General features: G+C 37.5%; 3 protein-coding genes across 7 annotated transcripts; 1 reads left to right on the top strand and 2 right to left on the bottom strand.

The window, feature by feature from the left end:
- The first annotated feature begins 3,440 nt into the window (after positions 1-3,440).
- On the top strand, positions 3,441-5,136 carry LOC121726381. The gene has a single exon (XM_042113727.1). It carries the CDS (start codon positions 3,583-3,585, stop codon positions 3,991-3,993), a length of 411 nt encoding a protein of 136 aa, XP_041969661.1. The 5' UTR covers positions 3,441-3,582; the 3' UTR covers positions 3,994-5,136.
- A 55-nt stretch (positions 5,137-5,191) lies between these two features.
- Positions 5,192-6,465, bottom strand: LOC121726376. Of its 5 annotated transcripts, none has more exons than XM_042113719.1 (2): positions 6,379-6,465; positions 5,192-6,217 (listed from the first exon to the last, which is right to left on the bottom strand). In XM_042113719.1, exon 2 carries the CDS (start codon positions 6,168-6,170, stop codon positions 5,592-5,594), a length of 579 nt encoding a protein of 192 aa, XP_041969653.1. In that variant the 5' UTR covers positions 6,171-6,217; positions 6,379-6,465; the 3' UTR covers positions 5,192-5,591. The 5 variants fall into 5 exon arrangements, with proteins under 5 accessions (XP_041969653.1, XP_041969654.1, XP_041969655.1 ...); XM_042113720.1 differs by having other exon boundaries at positions 6,394-6,413; XM_042113721.1 differs by having other exon boundaries at positions 5,192-6,210; positions 6,379-6,402.
- A 2,844-nt stretch (positions 6,466-9,309) lies between these two features.
- Positions 9,310-16,289, bottom strand: LOC121726366 (nuclear pore complex protein Nup58-like). The gene is made up of 12 exons (XM_042113703.1): positions 16,083-16,289; positions 15,491-15,816; positions 14,537-14,641; positions 14,315-14,449; positions 13,407-13,481; positions 12,872-13,002; positions 12,257-12,401; positions 10,938-11,081; positions 10,460-10,624; positions 9,986-10,099; positions 9,739-9,822; positions 9,310-9,498 (listed from the first exon to the last, which is right to left on the bottom strand). The coding sequence occupies exons 1-12, from the start codon at positions 16,160-16,162 to the stop codon at positions 9,374-9,376; spliced, it is 1,629 nt and encodes a 542-aa protein (XP_041969637.1). The 5' UTR covers positions 16,163-16,289; the 3' UTR covers positions 9,310-9,373.
- Positions 16,290-17,094: the final 805 nt, after the last annotated feature.

Here is a 17,094-nt window from a genome sequence, read left to right as displayed (position 1 = left end):
AATTAGTTTTTTACTACAACAAACACCTTTCAATGTGAAAAGTCGAATTCATATTCATTTTATATTATAGTGGCCTCAAATCAGTTACTCCGTTTAAATTTATTTTAATTTAAAGCGCTTTGCAGACAGCGGGGTGGGCCGGTCGATTTCGCCGCGAACGATAGCACAAAGGGAATCCTATATTACCAACGCACACGGCGGGCAAATAGACCGCGCCGCAGGTGTCCGGCGGGCACAGGATGCGCCGCTGCCCGCCGTGGATCACACAAACCAGTTTACATGCAGTAATGCAGACGGCGTGTGCTTTGTGTACGCGGCGCCGGCAGCCGCAGACATCGACGGGCATACGCGGCGAAATTGACCGGCCCGCCCCGCCTCGTCGTCTGCACAGCGCCTTAAGTAACGAAGTTCAGCATGGGCAGCTATGCTTTCAACTGAAATATCAATGACGCGTTGAGATGGTTGAGATTAATTTTCTTGTTTACATTTAGATCAAAATGAATCGAAACGAAGAATAAATACAATAAGCGGTGTCGTTAGTAACAATTTTGCGACCGTCCTTATAATACGAGTGTGTTGCACTTAACTTTCACTGAATTGTTCAAGTTTGATTTAAATGAAAGCTCAAAGCTTAGGTAACTTTCGAATCCGTTCATTTTCTGAAAGTTTACGTAGCCTACCTACGCTACTTGTCGCACTCAATACTTGTTATAATAATTAACATAAAGTTAATTGGCCACTGCACTTCTATAATATGTCTGCCAATGTTTTCCTACAAGCCACATAATATGTTTGTAATTCTTATTTCCACAATGTTAAGGTTGACAAATAACAAGTAATAAGACTTGTCGGTTTCAATAACTAGTGCAATGAATGTCAGCTTTGATTTGGAATAAAAAAACCGGCCGCACCGACTCGGCAAGCAGGCGGCACGCTATAAACTTGATTAAAAATTATGTGTGTACCGACCGTTAAAATACTAGACCAATTTCGGTTACACCTTCTAAACAACGTATGTTACATACATTACATATTTGGCTAACACGATTTAAACCGCTAATTAATCAAGCTCGACGTTTCATGTAACTATTTCCTTTTTTCGGTTGACGACGGGCTTGTACCTAGGTATTACCTAAATTCTTGATTTTGTTGCAAAATCGCTGATCACTTGAAACTTACGTTGACACTGTAGTAGCAATTTTGGTATTGATTAATAAATCGTAGCTAGATATATGTAAAATTGAACTAAAATTCTCCTATAATTAGAGATACCTCTAAACTTAAAGTAAACTTTTAGTCTCTGCCCAGGCCCAAAAAAGGTATTATTTATCAAAAGTTAACTACACTTATGTAGCACCTCCATCGTGGGTATCGCAGACACAATAGAGATCAAGAACTAGCATTTATAATAGCAGCTTAGTTAACAACTGGTTGCATGCTTAATATTAACTGAAACATTACTTACTTAATTTTTAATAAACTCGATAAAGACATCCATAAACCACACTGAACAAATAATTATTGTTTTTAACCTAATTAAGTAGATACATATACATAACCATATTAATGCCATTTAGGTACGGTTCTATTAAGAGGCAATAAGTATACGAATAGTAGTAAACTATAATATAATAATATAATATCTATGGACGCTTCACACCACGTCAGTCTGGCCCCGTGCTAAGTACCTAAAGGACTTGTGTTACAGGTACCAGACAACGGAAATATATTTAATACTTTTATACTATACATATATTTGAGATTTTTATTAAATCATACACATATTTAATACACATCCAGACCCGGGAACATTGAAAACTTTTTGTTCCGTCGGCGGGATTCGAACCCGCGACCCCGGCTTGAGTTACCAACGCGCTCACCACTGAGCCACAGAGGTCGTCGACGACGACGTCACTATTAATAATGAGTATACTAATTATAGTAGTAAACGCCAATTAATATTGCTAACCGAATTTATGTGTGTATACCTACTGACTACTGTATATTATAATTTATATACGTACTATACACACATAAATTCGGTAAGCAATATTTGGCGTCATAGAGCAATACTCCGTTGAGTCTTCTTGAGACTCAGGACGTAAAAAATATCAATTAGACATCACGACTTACGGCACCATGGCATATTGTATATGTACCATCGAGGAAATTGATTCCTATGCAGTTGACAGACCAACGTCATTTGGTCAGATCATGTCTATTCAATGTTAATTGTGATCTGTCGGCTGGGTTTGACGTAACGCGACCAAACTACGTAGGTCCCCCATCTGCCTAGAAATCAACTTTTCGATAGTACATGGTTCATTGCGATTGTTTTTGCGCAATGTTGCTCTTTGCGACGAATCATAAACATGATCTTTACTTTCTAACTGACTTTAAAAATGTCTATAATTATTAAACTAATTTTGTGTTCGTGAGTCATAAAGTTGTTGGTACATATCTGATATCAGTGTCTATAACAGTCTACAACTCTACAGGGTCGACGGGTCACAGGACGAGCTAAAGGCCTGAGGTCGCGTCAATCACGATAAAATGTTATACTGCCACGTAGGTACTGTTACATTTAGCTTCTAAGTTGAAAATCATAGCAATAAAACGACTAATGAGGCTAGTAAATAACTGTTAATTTTAAAATTCGTCACCTCTAAATAATATACGTCAACATGGGGTTACACGTCTGAACTCAAGTTCATTGCTCTGATAGAGTTCACCTGTATTTTGAGAGATAATCTATTGAAAATTACTTTCATAGATGGTGATATAAAATTAGATAAATGTCTACCTCGAGAAAGTAAAATATTTGCACCTTTTTTTTCTCGTTGGGGGAATGCGTTTACGCATCCCCGGGCCTGGGGGGGGACTACCGAGGTATAAGGGACTCCCCGGGGCGAACGGAAGACGCACCCGGGACTACCCACTAAAATCCCAACGGAATTCCTGCTCCTGAAGGTGGGACTACGGGAAACGCGTGATACACCACCGCAAAAAATATTTGCACCTGCTTTGTAATAAAATGGAGAGCAAAACGGCACATACAAATATAGCGGCTTTGTCGGAAAAATGCAGTATCCTTGCTTTTAATATCATAATAATATTATGTTTTGTTACTTATGACAAATTATTTTTATTGTTTGAATAATTATGCAAGAATCATAATTTTTATAGTAGCGCTTAACCTGCATTAATCTGGCTCTACGTAGAGATTCTAGTTTCTATCAGACTTGACGGTGGTCGGTGAACTATTCACAAAGTTATGTTATAATAACAAAGTTTAAGATTTCGGTTTTGGAAGTGGGTTGGGCTTGATCATAATTCGTAATCATTAAATTCATAAATGAAAATCCATATATCTATCTATAATTAAGTCGTTCTCAACCGAAATAGGCAGCGTAGGCAATACCTGCGGTGCAAGCGAAACATTGTGTGAATGTCAATTCGCCAGCCCGCCGCCGACCGCCGTGCGCATGGCTGACTCACCGCTCAGTGAAATTCGGAGGCCGCCGCGGTCGGACGTGTCGCCTCTCGCCGGGTGATACTGACATGTTATAAATAAACAACGCGATGCCGACCGACATCATGTCGACCTGCCCCGCCGACCGCCTCGGCCAGGCCCTCGGCAAGAAGAACGACGCCGAGGTGAAGTCCGGCTTCCTGGTGCTGGTGGGGCGCGGCGGCACGCGCCAGGACGTGCGGGTGGTCGTGTACCGGACCTCGCTGGAGCACTTCGCCGTCATGTACCCGCGGAAGCGGCTGACCAAGGCCATCGGCGTCGTCAACCTGCGGAACACCGCGATAGAGCGGATCGGCAGCGGCTTCTCGGTGCGGCAGAAGGGCTCCGACGACACGATATCGGCCAGGTTCGTGTGCTCGGAGCGCGACATCGAGGCCTGGCTGCTGGCGTTCTCGGCCGGCGCCGCGCCCGCCTGCCCGCAGGCCAACCTGCCGGTGCTCGTCGAGACCGAGGAGAGTTAAACGGTTCAATTGAAGTTTTTTGTGAATGTCTTCGTTTCGGCGTGTGATTCTTGAGAAACACCGCGCGAGGCTGTCGTTTTGCAATGGGATGCAAAAGTGAAAGTTGTGGTTTTTTGTGTATAAAGTAATCGTACACCTACGTTCTTTCACTTGCCGAATTCGGTTTGTGTTACGATTGTGAGAATTACTGGTGTCTATCGATGTCAGGCGCTACGATATAATTATTCGAAGCCTATAACATTTCTATTTGTTTTTTAATGTTTATCTTCTGGTTTGAAACCGTGGTCCGTGACGGTTTAACTTGTAAACACAGGATGTATGAGGGTTATTAGTTGATAAGACGAAGGAGAAATGAGGGGAGATTATATGAAAAGTACTTATTTAGTAAACATATTATTAAATTTTACCGGCTGTAACTTGACTATTATAGGGAATCTTAGTTGTGACTTGTGATGACTGATGCGGGAGTAAAAATAGAGACACCTGCAGAGGGTACTGAAATGTTTAGTAATCATGTTCTTTATGTAGAAAGCTAGTATTTGTTGGTATATTTTCCAAGTAGGGCACGATGTCTTTAGCGCAACAATATTTACGTGAAGTGCCTGGCAATGACACTCAGGTGAAGCAACATTTTCACAATTTGGAAGGCATCCTACTTGTTAAATACGTCCTTTACTTACTTCAATAACTTATCAAATTCAAGTCCGTTCTGAAACATTTTTGGACATTGACTGCTGTCTGCTCCAGTACTCCAATTCTATAAAATTAGCCCTCGTAGGTGCCCAGTATTTAAACTGTGTAAGATTTAAATTGTTGTGATATTAAGTAGGAACTTATTGTTTTGTAAATATTTGTAGGTACTTAACTTACTATTTGGAATTTAATCGACCTTTTGATTGTAAACATGTTTGCTTTCTCTCGTTCAATTTTTGCTCAAAAAATTGTGCTCATCAGCATGATTTTGGGCATGAAATGAAAGTAGACTATTGCCAGGCGCTATAGCAAACAGTTTTACTTTAAAAGGACGAAACAATAATGAATGGCCTATTATTATAATCAACTAATTGTCGACTATAAAATTAAGTAGTTTATTCTCTTTATAAATGGAAAAATGTTTTATGTGATAACGTGTGATTGTATTTTGTTATTATAATTACTTATTTGTAGATACTGTAACATACAAAGACTATCTAGATTCTAGATCATTCATGTTTTATTACCATTTTGATTAAATAGATAATTGTAATAACTTATTTTTCTCTTTATCAATCCCTCGTTATCGGAATGAATATACCTATATAATCATTTCAACTTTCGGAACAATGCTGATATTTTAATAAATCACTATAGCTACATACTTGGGTCTACAACATAATTTATTTTTAACAAGAAAATTCTCAGAAGTATTTATAAAGTTCAAGCTGACAAGTGGCCGCATTTAATGAACACTATTATGGTGGGCGGCTCCGCGCTTCCTATAGGTCAGCTACGTAGGTGGACATAATTGACATTTTAATCTCACCATTTTTACCTCCATCGGGTTCTCGAAGCAAATTGATCATTAATCATTATGAAACTACTTTAAGCCGACGCGAAACTTATAATTCGTCTTTAACCAGCTGCAAAATATCGTCATCAGCATCCCAATCGGCCTCCGGATCTGACGTCATTTGTCCCAGAGCCTCCATCCGACGTTCGACCGTCACTTTATCCAGAATATGCTCCATCTTCATATGCATGCAGTCGTTGAATACGGACGCGTACTCACATATCTCGAATATGTGCTCGACGATATCCGTGCACTGAACGATAGCGGATTTTAACCGTCTCAGTATCTCGCCGTCGTCACCGTATACCGCTCTATTAATTTCTAGGAGATGGCTCCCCATGATTTTATTGTTCTTTATGATGGAGTTCCTCCTTAGCATGCACGCTACGAAGCACTTACCTTCTATGGACGACTGGGGTACTCTCTTGAGAAAGTTCTCGACGTCCACCATGGACGCCTTGGTTTGTCGCGCACACTCGGTTAAATTATGTCTGAACGGCTCCACCACATTACTCATTTTCTCAAACTGGTCTATATAATCCTGTTTTTCGAGTGGCTGAAGCGATAAAGAACACGTTGCATAGAAAATAAATATCAAAAGTTGATAGAAACGAACGCTAAGAAACATTTTCGAAAGTCATTTGCCGCGTTTTGTAATCGCTGTAAGCCTGAAACCTAATTGGCTTTGTTAACAATGCTCGGATTACTTGCGACCTACGATTGATTCGAGTACCATTTCTTTTATCTTGTTAACATTATATTTTAATTTTTAACCTGCTGATTCAGATCCAATGTGCAGACTTGCACTTTAAGACCAAGAAGCGACTACAAAGTACCAAAACAATAAACACTGTACAGTAAATAGTCATACACGAAGTGATCATAACTTGTTCTTAACTGGTAGGGCTTAATTGGTTGTTAAGAGGCAGACCATAAACTTCAGTATTTTATTATCATTATTCACATGCAGATTGGCGAGCGTTACACAATCGAGAAAAATTAGCTTACTTTAAAAAGGACTACTCATAAGTATAATATTCGTAAAAGTTTTGTAAAATATATTGTACTTACATTATTATACACAAATAAGAGAATATTTTTCTAATATGGCGTAACAAATTTAAACCCTGGAGACCTTCTGTTCATAGCATAAATTCAAATATAAAGATAGCAACAAGTTATAAGATCGAATTAAATAGAACAAAGAAGGTGGGGCATTTAGTACCCACTAATTTAGCACGTTGAGACATACTATACCGAATGAAAGGGCTTGAAAAGTTGAACATTGTATGACATTGTATGACAAAAAATCTGGAAAGTAATCGTTTATGGCAAACTTGAGGAAAGTGTTGTATTTTAGCATATTGATTCACATTTTTAATAAATGTATGAGAAAACAATAAAACCTTAAAAACCTAACCTTTCCTGGATTTTACCGTATATTGTTGCCTTAAAGAAATCGTTTATAATAAGCAATACTAGCGAATGGTGCAATAATACATAATGTTTTATTTTGCCTAAGAAAAAAAAACATCCTTTATTATTGCACCATGCGCTAGTATTTCTAATTATAAACAATTTCTCCAAAGTGATATTGAACAAAAATTCAGGCAAAGGTTTGACATTCAGCATTTTATTGTTTTTTTTTCATACATTTCTTTGAAATGTGAAGCAATACCAATATTGAAATACAACCCTTTCCTTGTGTGTGCCATATTATATGATTACTTTTCAGAAATTATTCCTTACTAGCAACACTACATATTAATTCAATAATACAAGTGTTTTTTTTCTTTTTCGGAAAAATAAAACATACTGTATTATTGCGACATTCGCTAGTATTGCTAATTATAAAACATTTCTCCAAAGTGATCATAAACGATAAAATCCAGGAAAGGTTAGATTTTAAAGTTTCTTTATCTTCTTATACATTTCTTTAAAATATGAAACACTCTACTAAAATACAACATTTTCCTCAAGTTTGCCAATATATGATTACTTTTCCTTACCAGCAACACTAAAAATTTATGCAATAATACATCGTGTTTTTTTTTGGATTTTTTCCTACCTTCTAGCCTCGTTAAAGTTTTTCTCCCATGGTTTAGAGATTTTATGCCATACAATAAAAGGTACAGCTCTTTAAGCACTTTCATTTGCTATATTATGTCTGGATGTGCTACAGCTTGGGTACGGGTTCCATACAAAAAATCCCCTTGTTCTTTTCCTATTCTACTCAGTAACGAAACATTATCCGCACAAATAACATTACATACTAAATAGTAATTAACTAACTATCTTATCAGTTGGAAAATGCCCTTTATTCCATTTGGCTAAAGCTGACCTGATTGATAAATTTTCGTACAACTATTATTATAAATCTAATATAATAAGAGCGAGCCACACTGCTCCGGTGCGTTGCGATACAAGACCTTAAGAGCCTGTCCACACGGGCGTTGCGATGCGTCGACGCAGCGTTGCCGTTTGACGCATTGCCGGCCGTACACGGGCGTTGCGTTGCGTCGACGCAGCGTTGTCGTTTGACGCATTGCCGGCCGTACACGGGCGTTGCGTCAGCGTTGCGTTGCGTCGACGCAGCGTTGCCGTTTCACGTATTGCCGGCCGCACACGGGCCCTGCGTCATCGTAGCGTTATTACGAAGCAGTCTTTACGTCAACACCCCCTCTCGCTTCGTCTCGGGGGTCCGTCATGTATGCGTTGCGCGCTGCTGTCACGGACTGGCTCTAACAGAGCTGGTAACAGCGCAGAGCGACATTCATCCCTACTCTCTTAAAGTTTTTCTCCCATGGTTTAGAGATTTTATGCCATACAATAAAAACTCTCTTAAATCTATAGTTTTGTCAAAACGTCGCGTCCGATAACACAACGCTTTAAAGTGGCATAATAGAAAAATATATAGTAGAGCCCAGTCACATTGCTTTATTGACAATGGAGCAGTAAGGCTACGCTCTAAAATGTAAACACATTAATTACATTGACATAAGTATATACCTAATTTTTTGTTATTAAAACAATCGATGTTATGTTTAACTTTAAAACTTTTTTTAGTATTTAACCTAGTAAATAATAATCGAAGAATTCAATAATAATATAATATTGTTGTTACAAACCGCATTAAGTCTGACACAAGTGGACCCCAATAAGCATAATATCAATGAAGTACAAATGATATTATTTTACTTTTAGTCATTTAATGATTTAAAACACACGTGTGATTTGTCGGGAGCTTAGACAATACGTTTTCGTTACCTTTTGTTTATAGAACCGCCGATTAAAAATGACGTATTTATTTGATAAATATTCATAATATAATTCGATATTACGCCTCAAGCACACCGACGCTGCAAAACGCGAAACAGCGGTGAACCGATTTGCTGTCTCACTCGCCACACGGCAATGCGTTAAATGGCATCTCGCTCTATTCCTGGGGCCGTACCACGAAACTGTTTTGAGACTCAAACAACCGTACGAGAATGCCGCGACCTATTCTAACAAACGAGAAAATTACGTTGTTAGCGCAGGACGCGGCATTCTCAGCCGATAGTTAGAGTCTCAAAACGGTTTCGTAGTAGGCCTACTGTTTCGCAGATACAGCGTCGGTGTACTAGAGGCGTTATGTACTCGACATTTTACTTAATATGTCTTGTCAATTCCGTACAATTTTAATCAGCGAATCTTTATGAGATAAAGGGAACGTGTCGGCTGCCTTCAGTGCTCTTTAAGCACTGCGGTTGAGTAAAAATCCTATCATTATTCGAAGCACTTATTTTATTGAACAGTTCGTGAGCTAGCCGCGTAGCTCTAGCGCCAGTATCATTGTTTTCCGCGCTTGCCGGGCGGCTTCTGCAGCTGGAAGGAGTCGCTGGCGGTGTTGAAGCCGCTGGCGTTGAGCGACGTGTTCAAGTTGCTGGCTTGAGGCTGCGGCTGCCAGCTCGGTGCTGGAATACACATTTCAATCTCATTCTTATATTTGTACTCGCGCGCAACTGCTGCATGAACAGGGTATTTATACAACAAGACAATATTATTGTATTCTCAAGTAAATGCATTTTATGGCTACGGCTGGCAACTATCCGTACAATATGATAAATGAAAATAAAAATTTAATTTAAATATAACAATAATTGTTTTTGTTGATTTTATCTTTTTTAGCTATTTGTTTAAAAATAACTGCTTACCTGAGTTATCAACTGTTGAGAAAGAAGACAGCATACTTCCGAAGTAAGTGAATGGGGATGGACCAGCCAATGATGGAATGTTACCTGAATAAGAAATCATATTAATAAAAAGTTGAAGTCATGTCTTTTTTCTGCATCAAATTTTTCGCCAGAATGGGTAAAAAGATAAAGAAGCCAAGTTCAAGTTTCAGTTAAACCAATTTATTAGAAGATTTTTAATGTTTTAAATAAATAAAATGTCTCATACCTAAAGCCGCTCTCGGATCGGACAGAACGGCGCTCCCGACTTCGCTTGAGTTAGTTTTCAACTTTTTCTTTGAGCCCTCCGCATCACCTAATATTTGATCCAAGCTCGAAATAGCTGGAATCAAAAAATGGTCGTAAGTATTGAAAAGTGGTGGCATGTTTTTAAATATTTGAAGCTAAGAAAATTTACAAGTTCATTGGTTGGACTATTGTCTATTGACAAAACGAATAATAGGTAAGTTGTCTCAATTTTTTTAAAACTCTAGCACACTTTATATTACCATCGAGGAAATAGATTCCTAGCCAGTTGGCAGATTAACGCCATTTGGTCGGATTGCGATCTGTCGGCTGGGTTTGACGTAACGCGACCAAATTACTCAGGTCCTCTATTTGCCTAGGAATCAACTTCTCTGATAGTACCTCGTCTATGAGATGGTCTATATAGCTCATAACTCCTGAACAAGTGCCAACTCACCGCTTTCATTGTTTGTGTCGAACACGTCGGTGGGGTCCTTGAGCACGTACTTGCGCAAGTTGAGGTACTGTTCCTTCTGCGCCTGGACCTGCGCGTGCGCCGCCTGCAGCCGCGCTGCCAGACCCACTAGCGACTCGTGCATGCGCCTTATGCCCAGCGTCAGCTCTGAAGTATAGATTGGACGCAAAACTCGTCAAAACGAGTTTTGCGAGTTTCTTACGCCGGTTCTTCTCGCTGGGTAGAACCAGTAGAAGACGTTCAGAAAACGTTTGATTTTTTTTATTCAGAATAAAAAATGAGTTTGAGTTTGACAGCATCATATACGTACTGCATTGGTATAATAATATATTTCAGAAAATTGGCGTGGTGAACTGAAGAAACCTTATTTCTATTTTCATTCTATCCAAAATAGATCGTAGCGAAATAATAGATAGTGAGGTCGACACTGCAAACTTCAAAATGTTACTCAATGACTGACCCTGCTCGGTGAGCAGCTTGGGCGAGGCCTGCATCTGTTTGTCGGCGATGTCCATCTGTCGCCGAAACGTGATGAGCTGCTGCTCCAGCTCAGATATCAGCTCCTTCACGTACGCTGGCGGCACCATACCCTCGAGCTCGGATCCTGAAGTCATTAATAGTCATCGATTATTATAGTTTGTTAACGATAAAAGGGTTAGAATATTCCTATTTTTTATTTCTTTTTGTTTAGATGGCTAAGGCTAATCTCTAGTTTAGTAAAAACTTTAAATGCTAGTGAAAAGGAAATCAGTGTAACGGTGTAACTGACTTAAGAGCGTTTACGCATAATGTCAAGTTTCCATACAAGCCTCACGGCGGGCTATCAATTGCTTTGCGCGCAGCGATTTAATTAGTTTTAAAATATTTGTAGAAAAAAAAAAAAGATTTGTTAATAATATTTAAAAACTATTTTTTTAAATCAAAGTGTTCTTCTATGATATGAAGCTATCATATTATTATATTTAATTAAGTTAAATAAATAAGTAAAAAAAAGTTTTAATTTATTGATATTTCTCACTCTTTGAATTTAAATTACTTATAGTTAAATACCTAAATGAAATAATTTTTTCAACTATTTGCTTAGGGATCTTGTCAATAGGTAATATTTTTTTCTAATTGATCTGTCGCTGGTTTCGTAAATTTTAAGCTTCGAAACTGATACTAAAACGGAATTTAAGAAAACCTCTGTTAACGTATCGAGATTTAATGTAGGTACGTGGTAGGTACAGATACTCTATAAATCGTATTTTTTTCTCTACTAACTATATAGACAGTAAAATTTCCTATAAAAATAAGTACTTAATCAACATTTTTATAAAGATAAGACGTGGTTGATGATTTTTTCAAGTTTGAAAAGTACAGTTTTAAGCCAAATTGAGCGTGAACACCGTAAACGCTCTTAAGCTGAGCTACATAGTTTATGTAGATAGTTCAACATGTAGAGGACTATAAAGAATTAATTATTAAATTTTAACAAATAATTATTAATGTTTATTTTATAACTTTAGTAAAACACTCAAGCTATGACAAGGATGCGCTCATATACTTGTTGCAAATAAGAAATAAGGTAATCTAAGAGGAATGTGCTAATAAGGGATGGTAGGGTGCTAATAGGGGATGGTAGGGTGTTAATAAGGGACGGAAGGGTCACCCTACCTAACAAACTGATTTTGCTTTAAAAATTAAGTAAATAACATCTTAAAATCCTAGTCAACAAATAGGTACTAAAAGTCCGAGCCAACGAATAGCAACTTAAAATCTCATTTAATAGCAACTAACCTGGCGGGTCCCTAGCGGCGGTCTCGGCAGCGGCTAGCGCGGCAGCAGCAGCGGCACGCAGGCGGCGCGAGTGTGCGCGCGCACGTCCGCACTCCCCGCGCAGCGACACCACCGCGCGCAATGTTGTCTCCACGTCGCGAGCCACCTGCGACACATTTGTTAGTTTACTACGATCCGACAAGCGTTGTATTGCCAGATAATTAAATCGGCACACAAAATTTCATCAAACCGATCAAATATAAGAGTTTCGTAACAAACACCGCGACACGAGAATTTTATGTAAGTATCAGATAGTGCCGTAACTTTTTAATTTCTATACTGATTAAATGCTGCTTGCAACTTTGCTGTTTAACACCAATATCAGTTTATCTTAGCTTTTATTTTTATATTTGTTGTTGCAATCGTTTAAGCGTAAAAAGGTAAAACAGACAGACTTTCTTTATAGTATAGACGTGGAGATGAATATATTATCTTTCATTTGAAACCAAAATATCCTCGCAGTGTGACTCCTAATTTTTTAAAATGGTACCTGAAAATCACTGATATTTGTGAAAAAATGTGATAGCATTCTTAATTAAAAAAAAATATTAATTTATTATTGCCTATCTACAATACCTTATGCAATGGCTTGATTGATACTCTCATAACATCAGAGCTCAGGCACTTTTGCTTCTTCACAAACTCTTTGAATGACTCCACAGTAGTTGTTATTTCATTTGGTAGCTTTGTCTGTTTGGGTGGTTCAGCTGAAACATTAAATTGTAATGTCAACATGAAAACTCGCAAAATTCATTTATATGAATTTTAAAATTAAAAAAATAAATAAATTGATGAAATTTGAATTTAAAAAAAAAACGTATGTAGGTAAAGTTAAGCTCAGACGAGAAAAATTCTTGCGAGTTTTGACTTATCTTAAATCACTGTTTACAACGTAATCTTGATTAAATAAAAAAAGAAATTAGTACATACAACATCAGAGTACAATTAGTAGATTTGTAGGAATTATATTATGCATTTTTTTTTCAGTTATTCATAGCTGTGTGCAGCTTTGGCTCTTGCCTCGCTTGCTCCTAAATCCCATTCCATAAGAGCTAGTATAGTATAATAATGTGTTATCAGGTTATATTATAAAAGTTGGGAACCAAATTACTTTTTCCATCCGCTGTTGTGGTATTGGTGGTGCCACCCACTTGCGTTGAACCACCCAGTCCCAGACTTGGTGTAGCTGAAATAATAACACACATCATATTTAACAAGGCACAGATAGACGGTATTTGCCAATTGCATCAATTGCTATTACTACCAATTGTTTAATAAAACATTATCAGGTCTTCCCTTTCAAAAATATATGAAGATTAGAGATAGCATGCTAAGTCACTATAGTCAAACTAATAAGTCGCTAATAATAGTCATAAGAATTTAAGGTGGCACCAACGGTCATTGCCTTTCTAGTGTAGGAGCTATCTAAAAATGGTAGCACTGTATTCTGTTAACTAAAAGATTTAACTCATATAAAGACACAGACTATTATTATAGATTCATCACTTCATTGCAGTTTGTATAGAAAACAACGAAATATGGAATGTTTTTGACAGGGGGTCAATGACCGCAACAGACAGAATTCAGCAATTTGAGAGTAGTGGGCTAAACTACATTAAGTAATAACTAAAATATTATACATTTGACTATATATTTACTGTCTAGTTTGTACAATTTTAAACCATATACTGGTGTAATATAAACAATACACAATATAATAATTCTACCTTTCTATGTATAAAATTGTTTTAAATACACTGTCTAAGTGTGATTTTGCAAGGAAAACTTACATGAAGGTAAAATTGTGTTTAAAGAATCTCTTTTTGCACTTCTTAACATGTAATAATAGTTGTCCCCTTTAAAGGTTGAGAAAAACATTAAATCTAGTTTAAGAAAGGCATTTAGGTGTGATTTTGATGATTAATCAAATTAAAGTCATACTTAACATTCTGACAAATAAATATTACAAAATTGAAATCCTAATATTTCTTGCAGTTATGTGCTTTATGGAATACTTACCAAACGAGGTTGATGTTGCAGCAGCTGAAGAAGCAAATAGTCCCAAACCAGACTGTGTTGTTGATGTACCAAAACCAAAACCACCGAGGCCACCCAATCCAGCACTAGATGTGGTTGTTGTGCCAAATGACAAACCTATAATGTTACATTAAAAAAATATATTAAATTGAACAACATTTAATTATATTTAAATGATATCACTTTAGTTAGTTACTTAATCACCTGTAGATGCAGAAGTGTTTGTTCCAGCCCCAAAGTTTAAGCCTCCAGTGCCTAGTCCGGTACCAAAAGATGTGTTCGCTCCAAAAGCAGGTGTTGTTGTGGATCCTGAAGGTACAATGATTTTGGTTACTTAAATATTTTTTGTTGTAACAGTCATTATTGTAACAGAACTAATCATACTTACTTTATTATATATTATTGTTTTTATTCATAACTAGCTGTTGCCCGCGACTTCGCCCGCGTGGACTTTAGTTTATAGCGCGCGGTGTCAACAAAATTTGTGTCAAATGCTTTTATAAAAAAACCCTGGTACCCCTCAAATCAATACAGCTGTCCAGTGTGCACACAATAAGTATTTAATTTTTTTATATTAATCTTTATATTTTATGCCAAATTTTAAAGCTTATTTAGGCCCCAATTACACAACTTTACCCATAAACTATTTATCATTGATAGGTTTAGGGTTACGTCACTGCATGGAAGATGATACCACCTCTTATAAAAAGACTTTTGAGCAAGTGTCAGCGCGATGTAGAAGACGCACGGCGCCTTCTATTATGAATTTTTGGAACTTACTTAATTTGAACAAATTTACGCATTTTCACCCCCTTACAACCCTTTTTTTCAGTAAAAAAGTAGCCTTTGTCCTTTCTCAGGCTTTAGACTATCTGTATACAAAATTTCATTACAATCGGTTCGGTAGTTTTGGCGTTTGGCGTGAAAGCGAGACTGACAGACAGACAGAGATACTTTCGCATTTATAATATTAGTATAGATTATGTGCACACTGCACAGGGGGCCTATTATGAGCTCTTAAATCCATTCACTTTACGTCCTTATACAGTCAGTATAAGGATGTAATCCATTCACTTTACGTCCTTATACAGTCAGTATAACTAAAGTCCACGCGGACGAAGTCGCGGGCAACAGCTAGTTTTGAATAAAGTAACTTACCAAAAGTAGGAGCAGCGGAACTTGCTCCGAATGACAGAGACGGTGCTCCAAATGTTGGTGCTGCTGATGTTGCACCAAATGCAGGAGCTGCAGATGCCGCACCGAATGTCGGTGCTGGAGTTGAACCAAATGCAGGGGCCGTAGATGTTGCCCCAAATGCAGTGCCTGCACCAAAACTTGGAGCTGAAGTGGTGGCACCAAAGGCTGGGGTTGCACCAAATGTTGAGGTGCCACTTCCGAAAGCAGGAGTAGAAGTTGCGGGTGTACCAAATAACCCCGTAGATGGTTGCGAGGTTGATGGCAGCCCAAAACTGGTTGATGCCGGCCTGAAATAATGAAAAATATACTATTATTTTATGTTGGTCAACAGAAATATATCATGAACAAGATACAGAAGCCAGATGTAGGTTCACTTATATTAAGAGAGAAGGTTAAAAGAGAAGGTTAAAGGTTAGTACAATTGTAACTTGGTCACCAAGATTTAGCTGGCTAGATCTTGGTGACCAAGATTTCAATTAACATAGAAAAAATCTTTAGGAATTTTTTATTCAGAGATTTAGAAATAAACTGTAATAAGTACAATTATACATACTTGTTAGCGCCAAAACTGAAGCCCCCAGTAAGACCTGTTGTCGCCGGAGCACTGGACGGGGCACCAAATGAAAAAGACATTTTGCGTATTACTTAACCTACGAAAATAATTAAAAACACAAACACAAATTCTAAAAGCCTTGTATATTGTAAATTCCCATATAATTCAAAATTTTATAATATAAAAATTATGCGCTCGATTCTCGAATCTCACGCTTTGACACTTGACGTTGACGTATGTAACGATTTTTTTGACATTTGATTTTGACGTTTAGTTTTTTTAACGTCACTCGAGTAAGTAGTAGGGACAAAAACCGGGACATAAATCTTTTAATTTAAATGATAGGGTGAACATGACTAGTGATTGGACATACTAGTCATTGGACAGAGCACAACCTGTTTTTCGTTCTATTACTTTAAAAACGGCAGTTTTTAAAGCAACCTTATTAAATATTGTGTTTTTATGTCTGTCCAATGACTAGTACTGTCCAATCACTAGTCATGTTCACCCTATCATTTAAATTAAAAGATTTATGTCCCGGTTTTTGTCCCTACTACCTACTATTTCATTAGACAGTGGTTTTAAAAGGGCCGGATGCAATATTAGGCAATTATACCTAATTATTTTTCTTGTGTATTAAGAGCTCACCTGACTCTAAAAATTAGACATCGTCCTTCTCTCTTCACACTCACGCCCGTCTTTCATATTATGCCAGGTGAAAAAGGACGGCGCGGAATCATCGCCGAGTTAGTTTTACTTGAATAAAAGACGAACTATAATGATTATGAAAAAAGCGTTTTGAGCAAATTTAGGTTTTATCAATACCTTTTTAGATATTAAAAAATATTAAACAAAAGACAGCAAACTTCGAAGATCCAAGCAAAAATGTGTCTAAAACAAGGTTTTTTGTAAAAAAGAAACTATCGAGCATTTTTGAGTAATCGTGTTTTCGTCTTGAGCATTTAATCTTTATGAACTGAAGTTACTTGTGTCCAAAAATCAGTTTTCTAGA

This window comes from Aricia agestis, chromosome 4, assembly GCF_905147365.1.
Source record: "Aricia agestis chromosome 4, ilAriAges1.1, whole genome shotgun sequence".
Classification (NCBI taxonomy): Eukaryota; Metazoa; Arthropoda; class Insecta; order Lepidoptera; family Lycaenidae; genus Aricia; species Aricia agestis.
Note: the sequence above shows the minus strand (reverse complement) of the source record. Positions and strands in the feature narration are given on the sequence as shown.

Excerpts from the sequence above, each read along its gene's own strand:
- LOC121726381 (XM_042113727.1), top strand. The coding sequence starts at position 3,583 with ATGCCGACCGACATCATGTCGACCTGCCCCGCCGACCGCCTCGGCCAG.
- LOC121726376 (XM_042113719.1), bottom strand. The coding sequence starts at position 6,170 with ATGTTTCTTAGCGTTCGTTTCTATCAACTTTTGATATTTATTTTCTAT.
- LOC121726366 (XM_042113703.1), bottom strand. The coding sequence starts at position 16,162 with ATGTCTTTTTCATTTGGTGCCCCGTCCAGTGCTCCGGCGACAACAGGT. Across the intron at positions 14,642-15,490 it reads TTCCGCTGCTCCTACTTTTG|GATCCACAACAACACCTGCT; the intron begins GTAAGTTACTTT and ends TTGTACCTTCAG. Across the intron at positions 10,100-10,459 it reads CGACACAAACAATGAAAGCG|CTATTTCGAGCTTGGATCAA; the intron begins GTGAGTTGGCAC and ends TTTTGATTCCAG.